Source organism: Cebus imitator, unplaced genomic scaffold (assembly GCF_001604975.1).
Source record: "Cebus imitator isolate Cc_AM_T3 unplaced genomic scaffold, Cebus_imitator-1.0 Scaffold625, whole genome shotgun sequence".
In the NCBI taxonomy this organism is placed as follows: Eukaryota; Metazoa; Chordata; class Mammalia; order Primates; family Cebidae; genus Cebus; species Cebus imitator.
In genome coordinates, this window is record NW_016107940.1 from 345,682 (window position 1) to 369,808 (window position 24,127).

Consider the following 24,127-nt stretch of genomic DNA (forward strand, 5'->3'; position numbering starts at 1 on the left):
AAAAAAAAAAAAAAAAAAATCAAGAGTAGGTGTTGAAGTTTAGGAAATGCTTTTTGTTTGTTTGTTTGTTTTGTATGTATTAAGATAAAAACATGGCAACCCCATGACTGACTGCCATTTTGATGATGTATATGCAAAACTGGATTCCTGTGACAATGTTTCCCATCTAAAGTACTGCACATCTGAACTGGGGCTGTATCACTGATGCCAGTACAGTGTGGGGTGCCAGAAAGTGTCGAAATCAATCACACAAAATCAATTTTGTTTACCTACTATATCAAAGGGGAGTCTAGGGAGAACGGCAGAATTCGTTTTTAATCAGCTGTGAAAAGAAGTTGCAGCTCTGCACATTTTCTGTGTTCTATTGTGTGTGTAGCTTTTTGGGATTTTTTTTTTTTCTTTTTGGTTGGCATTAACAGATTTTAATGAATCACTATTTAAACTACAGTACAGACCAGGCGCAGTGGCTCATGCCTGTAATCCCAGTACTTTGGGAGGCTGAGGTGGGTGGATCACTTGAGGTCAGGAGTTCCGGGCCAGCCTGGCCAAAACAGTGAAACTCCATCTCTACTAAAATACAAAAACATTAGCCAGGCATGGTGGTGCGTGCCTGTAATCCTAATCCCAGCTACTTGGGAAGCTGAGGCAGGAGAATCACTTGAACCTAGGAGGCAGAGGTTGCAGTGAGCTGAGATTGTGCCACTGCACTCCAGCCTGGTGACAGAGCCAGACTCCATCTTAAAACAAACAAACCAACAAAAAACAATAAAACTACAGTAAAAATACTTCATAAATGTGATTCAGGCCCTCCAGCACCCCTGTGACTGCAGAGTACCTTCAAAACTCAGCTGTCCCAGCCAGTACCAACCTGTGAACTTCCCACCATAACCCAGGATCTGCTATTTCCCAAACCACTTCCCAGTTTCCTTTCAGTCATCTTTATGAAGGAGCCAAGACAATAGGGCTTGTTGTGTAGTGAATTTATGATTTTTAGCCTTTAAAATATAATTTCTATCTATTGCAATACATTTGTTTCCTTTTTTGACTTCATTTTATTTAAATTTTCAGGTATTTAACTCCCCTTTTATATTATTTAAAAAATTTAAAGTTACCTGTTATAAGATGCTCCTTCAGAAGCAAAGAACAAAATTTTACTGTTGTGTATTCTAATTGTAATTTTAAGTTCCATGTGTTTAATCATTGCCTCCTCATTTTAAGACTTGTAATACAAATGTTCCCCCCTTTTTTTTTGAGATGGAGTCTGGCTCTGTTGCCCAGGCTGGAGTGTAGTGGGGTGATCTCGGCTCACTGCAACCTCCACCTCCTGGGTTCAAGTAATTCTCCTGCCTCAGCCTCCCGAGTAGCTGGGACTACAGACATGCACCACCATGCCTGGCTAATTTTTTTGTATTTTTAGTATAGATGGGGTTTTACCATGTTGGTCAGGCTGGTCTCAAGCTCCTGACCTCAAATGATTCACCTGCCTTAGCCTCCCAGTGCTGGAATTACAAGTGTGAGCCACTGCACCCGGCCTTAGCTAGTATTTTCTTAAAACATTTATATCTGGTTGGGAGGCTGAAATGAATGGATCACCTGAGGTCAGCAGTCCGAGACCAGCCTGGTCAACATGGTGTAACCCTGTCTCTACTAAAAATACAAAAATTAGCCAGGTGTGATTGTGTGCCTGTAACCCCAGCTACCTGGGAGTCTGAGGAAGAAGAATCACTTGAACCTGGGAGGCAGAGGCTGCAGTAAGCTGAGATCACACCACTGCACTCCAGCCTAGGCGACATTTGTATTCATAAAAGAAATTTGTATTCATTACATCTGTATTCATAAAAGAAATTAACCTGCAATTTTCCTTTCTTGTAATGCCCTTATAGTGATTTGGTATCAATGATATGCTGGTCTCACAGAAAAAGTTGGGAATTTTTCCTCTTTTTCTAGTCTCGACATATCTGTAGAAGACTGGTGTTACTTTTTCCCTTAAATGTTACAAAGAATTTAACAATGAAATCATCTAGGCCTAGGGTTTTTCTTTGAGGAAATATTTTAAACTATGGATTCAATTTATTACCTAGATGTAGGAGAATTTAGGTTCCTATTTCTTCCTGTATCAATTTTGGTACTTTGCAATTTTCAAAATTGTCAATTTATTTTCAGAATTTACTAACAAGGTTCTTAGAACCCCCTTTTATTTGTGTGTGTGTTTGTGTGTGTGTGTGTTAAAAAGCACATAAAAATTGCCATCTCAACCACTTTTATTTATTTTGGTTTTTGTTCAGTGAGGCATTTTATTTTACTTTTAAATTTAATTTTTAAAAAATCGTTTTGAGACATGATCTCTGTTGCCCAGGCTGGAGTGCAGTGGCACAGTCATGGCTCATTGCAGTCTCCACTTCCTGGACTCAGGTGAGTCTCCTGCCTCAGCCTGCTGAGTAGCTGAGACCACAGGCATGCTCAACCATGCTGGGCTATTTTTTTCTATTTTTTGTAGAGACGGGGTTTTGCCATGTTGCCCAGGCTGGTGTTGAACTCTTAGGCTCAAGAGATTCACCTATGAGGCATTTTAATTTTAAGTATGTATTACATCACTAGATAAAGAATCCTAGGATTTTCCCTCCTGTGTTTTTGTCTTGCTTCTTCATGGTCCAAGTTGCCAGCTGAGGTTGTTAGTAAGATGAATCCAAACTGTCAGAATGGGAGCAGATTATTCTGCCATTTTTCTAGATCTTTGGGCTGTACATTAAATTTGGGGCTGATTACTGCACACTTATTTAACCTGCCTGTGACGTTCACAACAATGTTCCCAGCTCTGTGATCATCAGATTTCAAATCTGCCAGTGGAATCATGCTTCATCATCATAGTTAGAAACCAAATGATGACTGTGAAACATGGCCTAATAAGAACCTGGTGTTTGCCTCTCTTTTTGGCATTGAGAGCACCAGCCCGGACATTCATGCACAGCAATATGGCGGCACGGAAAGCTGGTGGAAAGAGCTCAATCATTTTAAAGTATACAGTTCAGCAGTGGTAAATATATTCACATTATTGTGAAACAGATAGTCAGACCTTCATCTTGCAAATCTGAAACTCTGACGCATTAAATAGCCCCCTAGTAATCACTCTTCTATGCTCTATTTCTATGTACCTTATAATTATTTTCAATGTCCGTTTGCAGTGATGTCTCTTTTTCATTCCTGATAATGGTCATTTGGGTCTTTTTCTTGATCAGCAGAAACCTGTAAATTTTATTAGTCATTTTAAAGGAACAACTTTGTGCTTGGTTGATTTTGTCTTTTTCTTTTTTTTTTTTTTCATATCAGACTCCACAGCTGGACACAGTCCATAAGCTTATCAGATTAATGTGACCCTGATAGATCCCCATTGCATTTATATCCCCTAATTTTATCAGTTGCACCCTGAACACTATTCAGGTGTTGCTCACAATGTTTGGTTCTTTTTCTTCTTATCCCTCTCCTTTTAGTTTCTTTTTTTTTTTTTTTTTTTTGAGACAGGTTCTGACTCTGTTGCCCAGGCTGGAGTGCAGCGGTAAGATCATCATAGCTCACTGCAAACGTATGGGTTCATGTAATTCCGTGATCACAGGCCTGAGCCACCACGCTTGGCTTGGTTGATTTTTTTCTATTGTATATTTGTTTTCCATTGAATTTATATAAGATCTTCATTTCCTTCCTTTGATTTAGTTTGTTGTTCTTGTTCTTTGAGAGAAATGTCTTTTTTTTTGTTTGTTTTTTCCCGGAGTTTCCCTCTTTGTTGCCCAGGCTGGAGTGCAGGCATGATCTTGGCTCACTGCAACCTCTGCCTCCCAGTTTCAAGCAATTCTCCTGTCTCAGCCTCCCGAGTAGCTGGGATTACAGGCACTTGCCACCACGCAGGGCTAATTTTTACATTTTTAGTAGAGATGGGGCTTTACCATGTTGGCCATGCTGGTCTCAAACTCCTGACCTCAGGTGATCTGCCCGCCTCAGCCTCCCAAAGTGCTGGGATTACAGGTATGAGCCACCGTGCCGGGCCTAGACTTTCTTCTGTTTTTTTTACTTTTTTTTTTTTTTTTTTTAAAGATGGGGTTTCACCATGTCGGCCAGGCTAGTCTTGAACTCCCGACCTCAGGTATCCGCCCGCCTTGGCCTCCAAAGTGCTAGACTTTCTACATTTAAGGTCGCAGATTTCCCTCTAACATGGCTTTAGCTGCATTATGTAAGTTTTGATATGTCATACTTCTGTAAGCATTCAATGTAACATTTAAAAATAATTTCCATTGCAGTGTCTTCTTTCATCATGAGTTTTTCTTTTGGAAGCATATTGTTTAATTCCAAACATTTGGGGATCATTCTAATTATCTTTTTGTTATTGATTTATAACTCAATTCCACTGGTCAGAAAACATACTCTGTAGATATTTTAATCCTTAAATATTTGTTGAAATTTGCTAAATTTTTTCAAATTTATCATCCAGCATATAGTCTATCTTAGTAAATAATCTATGTGCACTTGAAAAAAATATATACCCTGTAGTTGAGGAAGGCTATATAAATATATATGTTAATTACATCTTGTATGTTAATTGTGATGTTCGAATCTTCTACATCCCTGGAGAGCATCTGTCTGATGTTCTATCTTACTTTCAACACTTCTGTCTCTTTTCATTAAAGACATGTCAACACATATATGTGTGTGTAAATTTTAAATCTATCTTTGAGTATTTAATCATCCATTTCTATTCATAACTAATATTTTGGGACTTAAATCTATAATTGCATTACTTACTTTCTGTTTGTCCCACTGGTCCTATATTCCTCTACTCTAAGTTTTTTCTTCTTTTGGTTGACTTTTTGCTATTACAATTTTCTATTAGTGTATTATATATTATTTTACAATGCTTTTAGTGGCTACGATAGCCTAGAGATGATTTTACTACTTTTTCAGTTGTTACCCTGGAATATGACATGTATCCTTGATTTATTAAAATCTAATATAAGTAAGTGCTTTTACTCATTCCTGGACAATGCAAGTATCTTAGAGCCGTTTTACTTTATTTATCCCCTCCTATCTTTTGTGAAATTGATGTCAAGTGAGCCTACAAGAGATGAGTATTCGTGTCTCACAGATTGAGCATTACTTAGGTTATCCACCTGTGTCTCCTCTCTGCTCTTTATTCTTCCTGCATCTCTATGTTTCCATCTGGAATCCTCTTCCTTCTGCCTGAAGAACTAGCTCTTAGTATTTCTATTTGCTGGAAAATGTCTTATTTTATCTTTCCTCTTATTTTGAGGCATGGTCTCGCTCTGTCACCCAGGCTGGAGTGCAGAGGCACGATCATAGCTCACTGTACCCTTGACCTCCTGGGCTCAAGCAATCTGAGGCCTCAGCCTCCAAGTAGCTGGGACTACAGGCATGTGCAACCACACCTGGATAATTAAAAAATTTTTTTTGTAGAGACAGGGTCTTGCTATGTTGCCCAGGCTGGTCTTGAACTCCTGAGCTCAAGTGATCCTCCTGCCTCAGACTTCCAAAGTTCTGGGACCCGTGCTGTGCTAATATTTTACATTTTTATTTTTTTGTACAGACGGGGTCTCACCATGTTGCCCAGGCTTGTCTTGAACTCCTGAACTCAAGCGACCCTCCTGTCTTAGCCTCCCAAAGTGCTGGGATTACAAGTGTGAACCACCACACCCAGTCAACTTAATTTTCAATGGCTTTCCCTGCTAGATGTTTAGGTTGGCAGATATTTTTCCTCCAAATACTTGACTATTTTCTGGTTTCCATTGTTTCTGTCAAGATGCCAACTGTCAGCCTTTCATTGCTACTTTTAGAGTAAAGCATCTCTTTATTGAAAAAGGAAAAACAAAGCTGGCAGACTCAAACTTCCCAATTTTAAGGCTACTATAAAATTATAGTAAACAAGACAGTGTGGTACTGCCATAAAGACAGACATATAGATTAATGGAATGAAAATGAGAGTCCAGAAGTAAACTCACACATCTATGGACAATTTATTTTTAGAAAGGTTCCAAGATCACTCAATGGGGGGAAGAACGGTCTCTTCAAGAAATTGTATTGAGAAAGCTGGAAATCCACGTGCAAAAAAATGAATCACTACTTCACACCATGTAAAAATATTAACTCAAAATGAATCAAATACCTAAATGAGAGCTCTGAAATTACAAAACTGTTGGAAGTTTTTTCGACCTCCAATTAGTTAATGGTTTCTTAGCTTGACACCTAAAGCACAAGCAGCCAAAGAAAAAATAGACAAACTGGATATCATCAAAATGAAAGACTTGTGCTTTGAAAGATGATATCAAGAAAACGAATAGACAACTTATAGAATGGAGAAAATATTTGTAAATCACATATCTGATAAGAGTGTAGTATCTGGAATGCAAAAAGAAACACAACCCAACAACAAAAAGACAACCTGATTAAAAAATAGGCAAAGGACTTGAACAGATATTTCTCCAAAGAAGGTGTGTAAGTGGCTAACTTCATGCACGTAAAAAGATGCTCAATGTCACCAGTCATTTGGAAAATGGAAATCAAAACCACAACGAGATGCCACCATTCACACTCACATTAGAAATGGCTATAATTTTAAAAAAGGAGGGGAGATACAAGTGTTGGCAAGGAGGTGGAGAAATCGGAACCCTTGTACATTGTTGGCAGGAATGTAAAATGGTTCAGCCATTGTGGAAAACAGTTTGGCAGTTCCTCAAAAAGTTAAAATAGAATTATATGACCCAGCAATTCCACTGCTAGGCATAAAACCCAAAGAATTGAAAACAAGGATGCAGACAGATTCTTGCACACCAATGTTCACAGTAGTATTGTTCATAATGGTTAAAAGATGTAAACAGCCCAAATGTCCATCAGTGGATGAACAAATTGTGGTATAAACATAACAATGCACTATTATTCAGCCATAAACAAAAATGAAGTGTTGATATATGCTTTCAGTGACTCTACACTTGATCTTAGCCAAAAGACCGAGAAGCGATGCTTTTAGTGAATCTTTGTGTGTGTGAGAGACAGGGTCTTATTTTGATCATGGCTCACTGCAACCCCCGACCCCCAGCCTCAAGTGATCCTCCCACCTCAGCCTCCCAAGTAGCTAGGACTACAGGTATGTGGCACCATGCCTGGATAATTTTTTATTTTTTGTAGAGACAGGGTTTCACCACCTTGCCCAGGCTTGTCTTGAACACTTGAGCTCAAGCAATCCACCCTACTTGGCCTCTCAAAGTACTGGGATTACAGGCAGGAGCCACTGTGCCCAGCACTTTCAATGAATCTTGAAAACAGTATGCTAAGTCAGAGAAGCCAAACACAAAAGGTCACATATTTTGCATGATTCAATTTATATGAAGTACCAGAATACATATATACACACACATATATATGTATGTATGTGTATCATGGGGACAAAACACAGATTGGTAGTTGCCAGGGACTAGGCAGAATGCAGAATGGGGAGCCAAGTGCTTAATGAGTAGTGCTTAATGAGTTTCTTTTGGGGTGATGAAAATGTTTTGGAGCTAGAGAGAGTAGTAGTTACACAACATTGTGAATATACTTAATGTCACTGAACTGTTCACCTATTCATTTATTTTCACCAAACATATTCTCATTTCATTTCTTTTTTTCCTTTTTTTTTTTTTGAGTGGAGTTTCACTCTTTTTGCCCAGGCTGGAGAGCAATGGCGCAATATTGGCTCACTGCAGCCTCCGCCTCCCGGGTTCAAGCAATGCTCTTGCCTCAGCCTCCTGAGTGGCTAGGATTACAGGCACCTGCCACCACGCCCAGCTAATTTTTTTGTATTTTTAGTACAAATGGGGCTTCATCATGTTGGTCAGGCTGGTCTCTTTGGCCAGGCTGGTCTTGAACTCCTGACCTCGTGATCCGCCTGCCTCGGCCTCCCAAAGTTCTGGGATTACAGGTGTGAGCCACTGTGCTCAGCCCAAATTGTTCACTTTCAAATGGTTAATTTTATGTTATGTGAATTTCATCTCAATTTAAAAAATTTAAAAAATTGAGATAAAGTATCTTTTTCTCTGCCTTTAAGTTTTTCTGTGCTTCTTAAGAAAATTTACTGTGATGTGCCTTGGTGTGGTTTTGTTTTTCTTTACTCTGCTTGGTGTTCCCAGTACTTCTTTAATTTGTAGTTTGATGTTTTTTGTCAGGTTTGAAAAATTCTGTCATTATCTCTTCAAACACTGCTTCTGCCTTGCTTCATTCCCTGTCTTCTCTCCTTTTATGACTTGAATTACATGTATATTAACTTTTTTCATCATCTAAAGACTCATTCCTTTTTCTGTATTTTTCTTCTCACTTAATTTTTTTGCTTCAGGTCAGATATTCCCTCCTGACCTGCATTTCAGTTCATGAATCCTTTCTTAGCTGTGTTTAAGTTGAGGTTACACCATCTATTGAGTTCTTCCTTTCAATTAATATATTTTTCAGTCCTCTAATTTCCTTTTGATTCTTTATTTCCAGTTATTTGTCATTGATTGGTTTCCTGAACATACTTATTTTAAAAGTCTATGTTCTTGTACTTCTAATAGTTAGATTTCTCGTGGATCTATTTCTATTCTTTGTTTTTTCTCCAAATTAATAGGTCTTTTGTTGCATCATTTAAGTATCACAAGTAGGTCTTAGCTATGATAGGCATCTTGTTTCTGTAGCTGGACTACTCTAAGGTCTGACTCATCAGCCTGCTGAACAGTTCCTTTTTCAGAGACATAGATATCATCCAAAAATTTCCGGATATCCTTGTTTTTAACTCTTGTAGCTTGCTGAATCAAAGCCGCTGAATTTGAAACAAGCTCAATGTCATTTCCTTCAAGGATTAATTCATCTTTCTGGGCTTGAGATACTGAACAGGCAACACCTGGTCTCATTCGAACCCTGCGGATGTATTTTTCATCCAAGAAATTTCGGATTTCAACAAGAGACCCATTCTCCTGGGTAACGACGTTGATGGGGAAGTGGGCATACACAGAGACCTCATCTTGTAACGGAAGCCCAGCGTAACACCCTTGATCATGTTCTGTACATGACTACAAATAGTCCGAACGGTAGCCAGTTCCTTTCGGTTACCCCAGCATTTGTCAACCTGGAGCTTCTTTTTTTTTCTTTCCAAGAAGACTGAGTTCTACATTGATGTGATTGAAGTCCCTCCGCAGGGTTCCTCTGGGGCCCTTCACCATAACTGTGCGTCCCTTCAGAGTAATGTCAACATTTTCTGGAATGTCGACAGTCTGATTGCTGAGAATGGTCTTCATTCTCACAGTAAACGCAGCAAAGAAGGAACGTCTTTCCTCGTCACGTACTTGTATCCCGCGTTTTTTCTCCTTTTTGGTCATTTGGTCTTATCTCCTAGTATGCCTTTTTTGTTTGTTTGGTTTTAATGGATTGCTGGACAGTAAAAACAGAGATAATCTAATGTTGCTGATGTTGATCTTTCTCCAGAGGACTTCCTACTGCCTCTGGAAGTGATGTATCACTTTTAGAATCTGAGCATATCACTTTAATCTAATTAGAGATTTAGCAGATTCAAAGTTGGGCTTCTGTCTTTGAGATGAGTCAAATTCTGCTTCAACCTCCAGCTCCAGGCTGTAGCCCTTTGGGGATCCCAGCTGAAGGCCTGGGATGCTTATCAGAGTTCCAAGTTTAATCTCACAAGCACAATAAGACTACTTAAGTCTCCATCTTTTGCCACAAGAAAAAAAGTAGTGTTGAATATTGGATTCATAACTCTGTATCTCCCTTTTCTCTAGGATCTTTGCTCTTTAAGTCATCACTGCATTGACAGCTCTTTAATGTCTTAAAATGTTTTAAAAATACTTTTTTTCCATATTTCTAGTTCTTGATATGATGGTTGGACTGCAAGAAGCTAGTCTGACATTAACAGAAAGAGAAACCTCACAAATTTATTATCAATGGCTTACAGTTTCCTTAATGTGGCTTAAAGTCCCATCTAAACTTTAGAATACTGAAACTGATAAACAGAATTTAAAAATGAAATAGAGCAGTACATTCTGTAAGTCTCTGTAAAACACAAGAACCTGATTATGTCTGTTATCCTATTTGCTGTTTTATGTCTTTCTCAATAAGATCATAAACTCTCCATGGGCACAACTCTGATATATTTTACTTCAGTTTCTTCACATCATGCCAATAAATACTACATTAAATTGAGTTGAGTAGGATGTATACTATTCTAAGTAGAGTCAATAATTTGTGTTCAAATAGGTTTAACTGAGAACCATCTCAGTATGAAATAAAGAAGGCAATGGTACCAAGAAACAATGAAGAAGCTGGAAATTAACCACCAGTTGTTATTTCTGTACCATCGGTTTTGGTAGTTACATGGCTTTAATGAAGATTTTAAATAACAAATACTCATTGATTGAGGATTGATTCAATATACAGCGCATGTGTCAATATTAAAGAGACTGAGGCAGACAGATCTCTATGCACTGATATGGAAAAATCTCCAAATTCTGGAAAAGAACATATGGTCCATATATTGTTTTTGGAAAAATCTATAGTAATCTATGTTCTTAGTCTTGAATTTAAATAACTGTTTTTGAATTAAGTTCTAGAAAAGAGCAAATGGAAGCCCATCTAAGCCTTGAAATTGCAAGCTTGAGTAGGAAAGAATTTTAGACATTTTAAAGGAAATTGTTGATGTGGATGCAAAAAGAGAACAGAATTCTATACAGTAAAGCCATTTTAGGAGAAAACTGTCAGGTCACTATGAAAAGCCTAAGTCTTTTTTTTTTTTTTTTTGAGACAGAGTCTCCTTCTGTCGCCAGGCTGGAGTGCAGTGGCGTGATCTTGGCTTGCTGCAACCTCCGACTCCCTGGTTCAAGCAATTCTCCTGCCTCAGCCTCCCGAGTAGCTGGGACTACAGGCGCGCACCTCCATGCCCAGCTAATTTTTGCATTTTTAGTAGAGACAGGGTTTCACCATGTTGGCCAGGATGGTCTTGATCTCTTGACCTCGTGATCCACCTGCCTCAGCCTCCCAAAGTGTTGGGATTACAGGCGTGAGCCACTGCACTGGTCAAAAAGCCTAAGTCTTAACTGTTCAAAATGTAATTGTTAGAGTGTATTTGTGAAGTCCCTTTCTGAGACTTCTGGATTTCAAAGATGTGATGTTTTCTTCAGAGATGTTGTAATTTTTCTTAGAACATCCTCTGCTAATTTGCTGCTATGGGTGACATATTTCCATTGTTATATGTAACTCTTTCCTCTGGATATGAGATAGGGCTTTTTGTTTGATGGAAGAGCCTCAAAAATGTCTTTTCTTTGGGCTAATAGGTGACTGGTTTTATGACTAGGTGCAGGAGAGATTTTGCTGGGGAATGTGTAAAAGGATATGCTCATACAGACACAAAATCTCTTTGGAAGTGTACACAGAAGGCACAGGCAACAGAGACTGCCAGGAGAGGCCTGGATGACTGGGGTCAGGGAGGACCTAACAGGGACTTTCCACTTTCAACCTTTTTTTGCTATTTTTATTTTTTGCCATGTGCACTTATTATTCAGAAAAACAATTTAAAATAATTTCAAAGTAGAAGAAAAAAGGGATAAAGAGAAAAAGGCATAACACTTATGTATAATTTCACAACAACCGGCCTGCAAGGTAGATGTGTCATTCTTATTTCATACATAGAAAAAGTGAGGCTCAGAGAGATAAAATAACTTACTCAAAATCATAAAGCTAGAACTAGAATCCAGGTAAAGCTGAACCCAAAGCCAAGCTATCTTCCAGTCTTATGTTTTCATACTCATAAATAACTTAGATTGCAGCTATGATTAAACTGCAAAATATATTTAAGAGTGATTAAAATTTCCTAGTTGCAACACTGTTGACTGATTTAAGAGCTTATGCTGCATAAAAAATGGCAATGTAAATGATAAAATTCACTTTTTCTAAGGGAACAATAATGTAATTAAAATTCAAAAACTTCTCAAGGTCTTTACAAAGGTCCCATGTAACTAACCACTTCTCTTTATTTCTAAGAAATTTTAAGTCTTAAGTGTTCAGTGCTATTTCCAATAAAGTAAATAACTAAAGGATCTGACAAATTTTAAGAATTATTTTCACTATGGAAACTTCATTGTGTTCCTATAGTTGGCTTAACAATGTAATGTACAAATCTATATTTTATGTCTCCTTAAAGGAATTAATAATGCTCCAGTTGTCTCAATTTTTTTTTTTTTTTTTTTTTTTTTTTTTTTTTGAGACAGAATCTCACTCTGTCACCCAGGCTGGAGTGCAGTGGTGCGATCTTGGCTGGGTTTGCCTTTATCTTTCTTTAGCCTCAGGTTTATCTTGGGGCCCGCTGCACCCTAGCTCCTGTTATTTCCACCTGTTCTTTCAATTACTTGTTAAAGAAAGTACTTTCCTTATAGGATCTCAACACCTTTCTCCCTCTGAGCATGCACTATTGTGTGCACAAGTGCACACTGATGCAACCCTACTATACTGAATGAATTCTTCAGAGAGGTCTCCATACCTGGGTTTCTAGAATTTTCTCATCACGGACACAACCGTCTTCACCATTCTTGCTTCCTGGTTTGTTTGGTGAGGCAGTTTCTAGGTTAAAATGTTTTAAACTAGCACATCTACGACCTTTCTTTAGTAACCCTACTATTTTACTATTTTCAGGACCAGTCTGCATTCAGATGAAACCTTCAAAATGCATGAGCCCACAGGGAAGTTGATGCCATATAACGTCACTATCCAGCCCTAGGACACTTCTCTCACCCACCTTTTCTACATCATGCTCTGCACATTCAGGGCCACTGCTCAGGATGCCCCACGGCCTGCCCCTGACATTGCTGAGCTTCTCTAAGAGGCAAATAGAATGGGGTTGGAACACAGACCCTGGGGCTAGCTTATGCATTGAAATCCAGCCTCTGCTACTTACCAGCAGGGCAAACCTTGGCAAGTTACTGGATTTCTCTAAGCCTATATCCTTGTCTATAAAATGGAGTTAAGAGGATGCAAGGATTTAATGAGTTAATACAGCAAAATGCTTAGAAGAGTACCTAGCATACAGTTAAGCACAGTATATGCTATTATATACTGTATACTTTTTTTTTTTTTTTTTTTTTTTTTTGGAGTTTCCTTTTTATTTTTTTTTTTTTTTTTTTTTTTTTTTTTTTTTTTTTTTTTTTTTTTTTTTTTTTTTTTTTTTTTTTGAGACGGAGTCTTGCTCCATCACCAGGCTGGAGTGCAGTGGTGCGATCTCGGCTCACTGCAACCTTTGCCTCCCGGGTTCAAGCAGTTCCCCTGCCTCAGCTTCCTGAACAGCTGGGACTACAGGCACGCACCACCACATCTGGCTAATTTTTTGTATTTTAGTAGAGTGAGGTTTCCCCATGTTGGCCAGGATGGTCTTGATCTCTTGACCTCGTGATCCACCTGCCTCGGCCTCCCAAAGTGCTGGGATTACAGGCGTGAGCCACTGCGCTCAGCCTGTACACTATTATTAAACAATAGTGTATGTATGTATATATATTCAAGTATATAGTAGGTATACATTGATATAGCATATATACACTGCATATGGTATCTATATATATCTACACAATATGCTATTATATATTACACATACAGTATATCTATATACACAGACCATATATGCACATATGAATATATGTGTGTATACGTAGCTCAACCCTCAAATAGCTACCTCCATTCACTTTTTCTGTTTTCACCCTGAGACTCTTAAGGGTGAGGGTGAGGGCTGTGCACATAGTAGGTGATGGTCTAATTGTCTCCAGGCTGGAGGGTATCAAGTAGTTAGGAGCACTGACTCTGGACTGTTTGGGTCTCATTCTGACTTTGTCCCTTAACGGGTAAGTAAACTTGAGCAAGAAATTTGAACCTTCTGAACCATCAGTTTCCTTCACTTGTAAAATAGGAAACTAACTATATCTTCTCTCATTAAGATGTTGCAAAGATTAAAACAACAATACATGTAAACAACTCAGCATGTTACCTGGCACATCCTAAGTGATCAGGAACCTCTAGCAATAGTTAAAAGTGTTTTCCTGCCCAGCTTCATGGCAGATCTAGACTGTCAGTCTCTATTTCACTGGGACTCTTTATTCTATTTGTTGCTATTCAGTTCTATTCTTAAAATGTCTTGGCTGGGCGCACTGGCTTATGCCTGTAATCCCAGCACTTTGGGAGGCTGAGGTGGGAAGATCACTTCAGGTCAGGAGTTTGAGACCTGCATGGCCAACATGGTAAAACCCCATCTCTACAAAAAATACAAAAATTAGTCAGGTGTGGTGTAGCCCTGGCTAACCCTTCCAAGTAGCCACCGTGCCCGGACAATTTTTTTTTCTTGAGACAGAGTCTTGCTGTGTTGCTCAGGCTGTGCAATCATAAACACCTGTACTCAAGCAATCTTTCTGCCTCCTGAGTAGCTAGGGCTGTAATAACAAGCCATCATGCCCAGGTAATTTTTAAATTTTTCGTAGAGATGGGGGTCTTGCTATGTTGCCCAGGCTTAAAATACTCTACAAAAGTATCTTTAAAAAAAATAAAGAAAAAACAAAGACAAAATAACCTATGTCTCTTGCATTACAAAAGTTTGTCCAAGAAGGGTTTAAAACTCTGAAATATCGTATCTGTTCCAGATTAAATTTTCATCTCTTTCTAATGTTTGCATTTTTAGTAGAGATGGGGTTTCGTCATGTTGGCCATTAAGGAGAAAAGAAAAGAAAAAGGAAGACCTGCTTTGATTTCCACTGAGATAAAACCTCAATAGTAATAAAAAAATTATTCAACCTTATACATTGCTTCTATTTGTATATCTGACTTCTTAGTTGTGATATTAAATAATTCAAACTTAAAGCTGTTGTAACTTTAAACTATCCTGAGCCTTCAGAGGAATGTGGCTATGTAGCCAGAGTGACGTGGCATGCAGCTTCAACTTGTCTTTTAAAAATTCTGTAAATAATTAAGACCAGAGATAAGAACCCTCAGATCACTAAGCCTCCTCATGCAGCAATCTGTAATCAATTAGGTCACTGTAACATATTCACTAGTCTCATATGGAAAATGTTATAATCTTGCTAAAACTTCTGTCTCTGCCTATATAAGTGAAAACTTAATTTTTCCACTGTGGAACACTGACAACATTTGTTTGAAGCTGCTGTTTTCCTGGGTGGCTATCCTCAAGCTCTGTGTTTAAACGAACTCTATACTTAATGATATTTTCTGAATCTCATGATTTAAGGTTGACAGGTTGACAGTTGATAGCATCATGCCTATTAACATTTTTTTTCTTGAGATAGAGTCTTGCTCCGTCATCCAGGCTGGAGTGAAGTGGAGCAATCTCAACTCACTGCAACCTCTATCTCCAGGGTTCAAGCTATTGATTTTCCTGCCTCAACCTCCCAAGTAGCTGGAATTACAGGCACCTGCCACCACACCTGGCTAATTTTTGTATTTTTAGTAGAGATGGGGTTTTGCCATATTGGCCAGGCTGGTATCAAGCCCCTGGGCTCAAGTGATCCAGCTGCCTCAGCCTCCCAAAGTGCTGGGATTACAGGCATGAGCCACCCCACCTGGCCTAAATAACTGCATTTTTATGCTAATTCTATTTCTGGTTGTTAGGAACAAAAATACACATTTAAAGTGCACATGCATGTGCATGTACACACAAAATACATCTTCATGGTTACTGAGACCATGACTAAATTGTGAAAGCTTAATAATGTCTGTTAAATCTCAAAGTCACAAACAGGTTCAAATTTTAATGGCAGAAGACAAATGTTCCCTAAGACTGATGGGAAGTCCCAATCTATTAATTCGCTCATTTCACTTCTTAGCTATTGCAAAAATTCTATATCTGGCCTTGAATAGCATCTATTTTTTTAAAGTCTTACTTAATGCTATAACTTGAAATAATGTGAAAATAAAGAACATTAAGTTAGTAGAAAGAGTAACACTGTCCTTAAAAATCCTACATCTCCTGCTGTATTTCAGCATCTTCTGATGACTGCTGATGAAGGAAAATAATGAATTGCCATTAAGTAAGGAGAGAAGGAAAGAAAAAGGAAGAACTGTTTTGATTTCCACTGAGATAAAACCAGGTGAGGAGAAACTATACCATGAATTTATGAAATACTACCAGAGGAAAAATCTTTTTACTGAGGAAGATGTCAATACAACAGAGCCCACTCTAGAAAATAAGGCCAAACATGCTCAGCTGACTCTGGCATTTTGAGTTGGCTGGTATATGTATATGCAGTGCAGCTTTAAAACATTATTATGTGCCTAACAACAGAGCCCCAAACTATACAAAGCAAAAACGGACAGAATAAAAAGTAGAAACAGATAATTCAACAATACTAGAGATAGCAGTATAAATCTAGAATAACTTCAGTAACTTCTAGAACTACAGAGGAGAAAAACAAGGAAAGAGAAGATTTGAACAACACAATTAACCAGGTAGACCTAATAGACATGTGCCGAACAGTCTATCCAACAGTAGCAGAAATGCACATGGAACATTGGAACATTGTGTACATGGAACATTCTTCAGGATAGACCATGTTAGCCTATAAGAGAAGCCTTACTAAATTTAAGATGACTGAAATCATACCAAGTATGTTCTCCAACAAATAACTGAATTTAGAATGAAACTGGAAATCTACAACAGAAGGAAATTGTGAAATTTACAAACACACAGGATTTAAACAACATACTCCTAAATAACTAATGGGCCAAAGAAGAAATAACAGGGAAACCAGAGATGAAGTAAAAATCACAACATACCAAAATTTACAAATGGGTAAAATACAACTCAGAGGGAAATTTATAGCTGTAAACAATTACATTAAATAAAAAAGATCTCAAATCAATAACCTCATCTTCTACCTTAAAAAAATAAACTAAACTTAAACCAAGTAGAAGAAAGAAAATAATAAGGATTTCAGTAAGGCCAGGTGAGGTGGCTCAAGCCTGTATTCCTAGCACTTTGGGAGACTGAGGTAGGAGAATCATTTGAGCCACAGAGTTTAAGGCTACAGTGAGCTGAGATCGTGCCACTGCACTCCAGCCTGGGTGACAGAGTGAGAGGTCNAAAAAAAAAAAAAGCAAGAAAAACCCAAAACCAAGATTTGAGTAAAAATTAGTGAAATAGAGAATAGAAAAGGGAGAAAAATCAATAAAACAAAAAAAGAATAAATTCCTAGAAAGATAGAAATGACTCAAACTCTACTATAATAGAAAACCTGAACAGGCCTCTAAGTAAGGAGAGAATGAGTTAGTAATTGGAGAGAATGAGTTGGTAATCACAAAACTTCCTACAAAGAAAAATCCAGGACCAGATGGCTTCCACATATCCAAAGAATAATTAACACAATTCTTCTTAAGATCTTCCAAAAAATAGAAGGAAGAACACTTCGTAATTGTTTATATGTTTGGGATTATTACAGTAATCCCAAAGCCGGATAAGGACATGATAAGAATTAATTACATGCCAATATCCCTTATAAATACAGATGCAAAAATCCTCAGCAAAATACTAACAAACTAAATCCAGCAAATATAAAAAAGATTGCACATTATGACCAAGTGAGATTTATCCCAGGATTGGTTAAATGTAAGAAAATCAATGTAATATACCATTCTCATAGGACAGAATAAATAAAGGGCAAACTCACATGATCATCTCAACAGACACAGAAAAAGCTTTTGACAGAATCAAAAACTGTTTCATGATAAAAACACTCAGTAAGCTAGAAATAGAAGGTAACTTTCTCAACTTGAAAAAGGGTATCTAATCTATGAAAGTCTTAATAGCTATGGAAAGTTTTTCCCTACAAGATCACAACACATGAATGTCTGTTTGCACCATTTCTACTCAACAGTCTACTATTTGAGGTTCTATCTAGGAACAATTAAGTATGAAAATAAAATAAATAAGCATCCAGATTGAAAAGGAAGAAGAAAAATGATCTCTATGTGCAGATGGCATGATCTTGTAGACAGAAAAACCCAAGGAATCCACAAAAAAAGATGAGGATAAATGAGTTCAGCAATGCTGTAGGATAAAAGATCAAAGTACAAAAACTAATTATAGTTCTACAGAAATTAAATATGTGGAATGATATCCCATGCTCATGAGCTGGAAGACAATATTGTTCAGACAGCAACACTACCTAAAATGATCTACATATTCAGTGCATCCCTATACAATCCTAGCTTTTTTGTTTGTTTGTTTAACAGAGATTGAGAAGTTGATCCTGAAATTCATATAGAAATGCAAGAGACCCTGAATAAGGAAAACAAACTTGAAAAAGAACAAAGTTGGAGAACTCACACTTCCCACTTTCAAAACATACTATGTAATCAATGGAAGAATTAAGAGTCCGGACATAAACTCATATGTTATACTCAAATGATTTTTGACAAGGGTGCCAAGACCATTTAATGGAGGAAAAAAAGTCTCTTAAACAAATGGCACTGGGAACTGAATATCCCACATGTAAAAGAATAAAGGTAAGACCCCTACCTTATACCATATACAATTATTAACTCAAAATTAATCAAAGATCTAAATGTAAGAGCAAAGACTGTCTAGTTCTTAGACGTCTCTGTGACCTTAAATTAGGCAATCCTTTCTTAGACATCTAAAGTACAAGCAACCAAAGGAAAAATAGACACATTCAACATCATCAAAATTTAAAACTTGTGCTTTGAAAGACACTACCAAGAAAGTGAATAAATAGTTTAGAGAATGGGAGAGAATATTTTCAAGTCACATATCTGATAAAGGCATAGTATATATAACATATAAAGAACTCTTACAACAAAAAACAGTCCAATTTAAAAATGGGCAAAGCAATGGAATAGACATTTCTCCAAAGAAAACAGAAAATGGCCAAAAAGCACATGAAAAGATGCTTTGCGTCTTGTCACTAGGGTAATGCATGTTAAAAACATGAAACAACTCCTTCACACCCACTATGACATCTATAAGAAAAAAGGCAGTCACCAGTGTTATGGAGGTTGTGAAGAAACAGCAACCCTCATACATTCTTGGTGAGAATGCAAAATCGTGCAGCTGCTTTGAAGAACATTTTGGCAGTTTCTCAAGAAGTTAAACACAGTTATAACACAATCCAGCAATTGTACTCCTAGGGATATGCCCCAGAGAGCTGAAAGTACATGCTCATGGCAAAATTTGTACATGAATATTCATAGCAACATTATTCATAACAGCAAAGAGTGAACACAAGTCAAGCGTCCATCAGCAGAATAAAATGTGGTATATCCATACTATGGAGTGTTACTCAGCCACACAAAGAAGTACTGACACATGCTACAACATGTATGAACCGTGAACACATTATGCTAAGTCAAAGAAGCCAGATACAAAAGGCCACATATTATATGGTTCTATTTACATGAAATGCCCAGAAAAGGCGAATCCATAGAAACAATGAATAGATTTCCTGGGCTGGTGGGGGTGAGTAATTACTGTTAATGAGTATGAGGTTTTTTTAGGGGGTGATGAAAATGTTCTGGAATTCTATAGTGGTGATGGTTGCACAACTTTGTGACTATACTAAAAACTACTGAAATATACACTTTAAAAGGGTAATTTTATGGTATGTGAACTATATTTTGATTAAAATAATCCTTTCAGCCCCCTACTGATTTGAGCATGACTACTGGAGTGAACCCCTGTTTTCAAGAGGAATATGTTCTCACCCCTTAGGAAGGCTGAGGTAGAAGATTAAGAATTCACTGCTGAAAACATTTACAAATACTGAAAATCCTTCAAGCACATAATTCAATGTAACAAAATATTTTGAAATTTTCCTCATCAGTAAAGCAAAAATATTTCATTGGTACATGTAAAACTGCTCTCACCCTACTTTTTAGAATTTGCTGCTTTTAAACGAATACAAAGTAGATTAAAAAAAATCTGACATATAATTTATTACTAATTAGTGTGTGGTTCAGAAAATCTCTTTTACACTCACTCCTTCATTCCACAAATATTTATTGAGCACTTACTATGTGCAAAAGCACTCTGCTTGGTGCAGGGCACAGTGGAGAGAAAATGTTACAAGTCCCTGCTGCTGGGGGTGCTGAAGCTTTGGTGGAGGCTGACCAACCACAAAGGAAGTAGAAGTTATCAGACTGAATGTCCACCTTGAAGAATGAGTAAATCAATTGACTGCCCTAAGTGGTAACACCAGCAGGATGTCCCCACTCTTGTGCCCTATGAAGGCAGGAGACAATGTGAAGACATCAATAGTATGTGTCAATCCCTGTTCCTTTCACGGGAGCCAGGAGCACATTCTGTCTCTGAAACACAAACAAATGCAATCTGGGTACGCAATCCCCAAATCAGCCCTCAAAACACAGGTCTGGGTAATAATACTCAACGACAAAGTCTTTTTATTTTATTATTTATTTCTTTTAATACAAAGCTTTGGCATTAGCAATTTTATGAAAAAATAAAATGTACTAAAAATAAATGCTTGTGTGGCATGATTGGTAAATGATGCACAAAAATAGGTTCTTTTTTCCTTCAAGGCAATCAGTCAGAAAGCAGTTTTTTTTTTTCTTCTTCAAAACCATTCTACCCTATGGAATAAAAGGAAAAAGAGGTCATAAATTAGTTAAAGAGTAGTCAAATGTTTAAAATAACAGAGAAGTGACCCTAACTGGAGGGTGGCCTGGGCTGTCCCCAGCTATTTCCCAACTACCTTGGTAAGGCCAGGAAGCCATTAAGTGTTTTCCCAAAATCAGCAGTTTCAGATCTGCAGTTGAGGGGCTCATCCGTCTTAGAGGTGCTTTAATACTCCCCAAAGGATGAAGAAAAAAGGTCAGGACCGTGGCGTGTTGTTTAAATACACAGGGACGATTATCATACAACTTTTCCTGGTTTAAACACATGTTCTCAATGCTGAGGGTACTGAAATCTATAGCTGTTGTCTTTAAAAAATGCTCCTCTTACCCCTCAAACAAGAATGTCCTTACTTATTTTGAAGTGACAAGGATGTATGGCTCTCTCACAGGAATCCTCCAGACTTTGGGTGTGTGTGTTTCTGCCCTTGTATCAGGTGTAAAAAGAGACTATGACCTTCTGACAAGTCCCTGTGCTGGCCCAGCTCCTGATGCCCTGTGTTGTGGGGCCGCCCTGGCTTTCTGATGTCTTGGACTCCTGCTCATTTCCAGGGTCCCCACATCAAGCTGTTAACGTTGATCTCTTCCTTTCAGCTGAGCTTCAGCTCTTTGCTTCAAACCACATAAGCTTTGGTTATCATACAACTCTCCAGCAACTCTTGATTTCAGCTCCTGCTCACCACCCTGGCTTCCTCCTTCAACTCCCAGTTTTTACCTATCTATCTTCCCACCTCCATGCTCTACCACATTAAGCAACTTCGCAGCCACTAGGAATATCTCTCTTCTGAAAAGCCTGAGAACCCATTACCAGCTGTTTACAAGAATGAAGTCCAAATTCTGTCTCCTGCCTACTGCCATCACAACCTACAATAGACACTCTAAACCATGCAACTCCCCAATCTTGCTCTGTGCAGTCCTTACTGTGTGACCTAGTTATGCCCAGGCTAAGTCACTCCTCCATGCAGCCTTTTTAGCTCCCCCAAAGGTAAAGCAGCAGCTCTGCGGGCATGACCCAAAAGGGCCTTTGCACACTCCCTCACTCTCCAGCTATGTCAGCACGCATATGAGGGCACGGCCCTGAGCTCCATGGGCAGGATGGGTCTCCGCTAGTTTCAACACTGTGACCCCAGTACTTAGCACAAGGCCAGGAGCCTACTTGGGAAATGGCATCTCAATGAATGAGAGGGCATTGTCAACTTTTTTGAAAAAGCTCTGGTATAAAGGATATTCACAACTTCGCATAAAGCTCTGTGCTTTATTATTTCTTATAGTTCCTATTTAAAATAACACATTTTCTAATATTTCCTCAGAAAAACTGAATATTAGATATAAAGACTTTTTAGGGGTAATCAAGTTCTTAAATCTACTTTATCTTGTTGCCCCTTAAAGGCTGGGCACAGTGATTCACACCTATAATCCCAGCACTTGGGGAGGCTAAGGTGGGTGGATCACCTGAGGTCAGGAGTTTGAGATCAGCCTGACCAACACAGTAAAGCCCTGTCTTTACCAAAAATACAAAATTAGCCAGGTGTGGTGGCAAGCACCTGTAGTTCCAGCTACTCGGGAAGCAGACAGAAGAATTGCTTGAACCTAGGAGGCGGAAGTTGCAGTGCACCAAGATCACTGCACTCCAGCCTGGGTGACAGAGCGAGACTCTGTCCAAAAAGGGGAGGGGAGGGGAGCAAGCAAGCAAGCAAAATAATAACCACCGTCAAAGAGGGCAGAGAAGTCCAATGCAAGTTCTTACTGCCTTTAATACTCTTGTTGTACCTGCATTTTTAGAAAACCAAATTTGTCTTCTTCAACCACATTATTTGGCACTATCCTCCTCTCTGAAGTAGTGAAATGCAAGCAGTTTAAAGGAAAAGGTTGGAACCAGAGGTACTGGGTTTGAATTCCAGTGTCCTTCTTCCTATGGCATCCCTCTGGAGTCACTCAATCCCTCTAAACTCAAATTTATTCTTTTGTGTATATGTACCTCACACTCAGATTGGCTCAAAGGAGAACAAATGCTAAGAGAAAGAAGAGGATCCATTATCCAGCAATACACCTCAAACAGAAGTTAATTTTAAACCTTTTCTGGAATTGTTACAAGAAAGGTTGTGTGAGCAAAAGATTATCAGGTTGAGAACTAAAAATTCAAAATTTTTTTAGACAAGCATTTCTCAAACTAAAGTATACAACCTATAAATGGTTTATAAAATCAATTTAGGAGTTAACAACTAGTATTTGTAAGGCTGGTTGCCTCGCCGGGAGTTCGGACACGCCCATCTCCCTCCCCGCTTGAAAATTACATTATCAGAATATGCCCATCATCTAGCTCCGCCTTGGAAATCCCCTCTGCACTCGGCACCTAGCCCGCCTTGGAAATCCCCTCTGCACTCGGCACCTAACCCCACCCTTGGAAATCCCCTCTGCACTCAGCACTTAGCCCGCTCACCGGAAATCCCACCTACCTACCAACAGCAGCTCACCCCGTCCACATCCTGTTTCTCCAAATCCAATCAAATGCCTTCACTCCCTATAAAACCCCACTCCTGAGAGGAGTCGAGCGCAACTTCCCTGGCCCTTCTCCCCGGGATCACAGACCCTCGCCCAGGAGCTGAATAAATTGGCATGTAATTTTCTTGTGCTGCTCAGCTTCCTCGTTTTTAACTCGGCAATAAACCTACAGAGAATAAACTTTACAGTATTAACAAGGCAGGATTGACTACATCAGAGAATACTGCATGTAGTCAGGGAAGCGTGTGTGAAATTTGTTTCAGTCATATATGGGAGTACTGGGTCACAATGCAAAAATGTATCTCTTACAACAAGAGATGGTTTTTAAAAAGTTTGAAAAACACTGCTTTTGATATTTAAGGTTCTAAAATAGGTAGCTGAAAGAGAACCCAACACCTCTCCTCAGCCTCTGACCCCTCCTAGGAACAATTCAAGAGGGACCCTTAGCATAGGATGAGTCTTAGAGCCTTCCACCTGATGTGAGGTATGCCTATGAACAGCTCTATACTGTAGCTTCTGTCTGAAGAATCAGGTCCTGGTGTAGGCTCGCTAGCTTTCAAAGTGTCCTGTGCTTTGGATGGACAATTCTGACTAACACAAAGTTCTTTCTTTCTTTCTTTTTTGAGATGGAGTTTCACTCTCGTCACCCAGGCTGGAGTGCAATGGTGTGATGTTGGCTCACTGTAACCTCTGCCTCCCGGGTTCAAGTGATTCTCCTGTCTCAGCCTTCTGAGTAGCTGGGATTATAGGTACCTGCCACCATGCCTAGCTAATTTTCTTATTTTTAGTAGAGATAGGGTTTTACCATATTGGCCAGGCTGGTCTCGAACTCCTGACCTCAGGTGATCTGCCCGCCTTGGCCTCCCAAAGTGCTGGGATTACAGGTGTGAGCCACCATGCCTGGCCACAGAGTTCTTTCTCACAT

General features: G+C 38.7%; 1 protein-coding gene and 1 pseudogene across 4 annotated transcripts in view; both read right to left on the reverse strand.

The window, feature by feature from the left end:
• Positions 1-24,127, reverse strand: part of RNF130 (ring finger protein 130) — a 169,254-nt gene that overhangs the window by 10,644 nt on the left and 134,483 nt on the right. Inside the window, exon 9 of one of the 3 annotated variants that reach the window (XM_017517281.2) lies at positions 20,466-20,658. The exons of 1 other annotated variant lie outside the window; for it this stretch is intronic. In XM_017517281.2, the coding sequence (XP_017372770.1) occupies positions 20,643-20,658 (16 nt within the window). In that variant the 3' untranslated portion in view covers positions 20,466-20,642. Of the gene's footprint in view, positions 1-20,465; positions 20,659-24,127 lie in introns of those variants that run through there. One more of the 3 variants, XM_017517282.2, reaches the window with a different exon arrangement.
• On the reverse strand, positions 8,623-9,398 carry LOC108295222 (annotated as a pseudogene). Its single transcript, XR_001821301.1, has one exon. The product of XR_001821301.1 is annotated as a 60S ribosomal protein L9-like (transcript).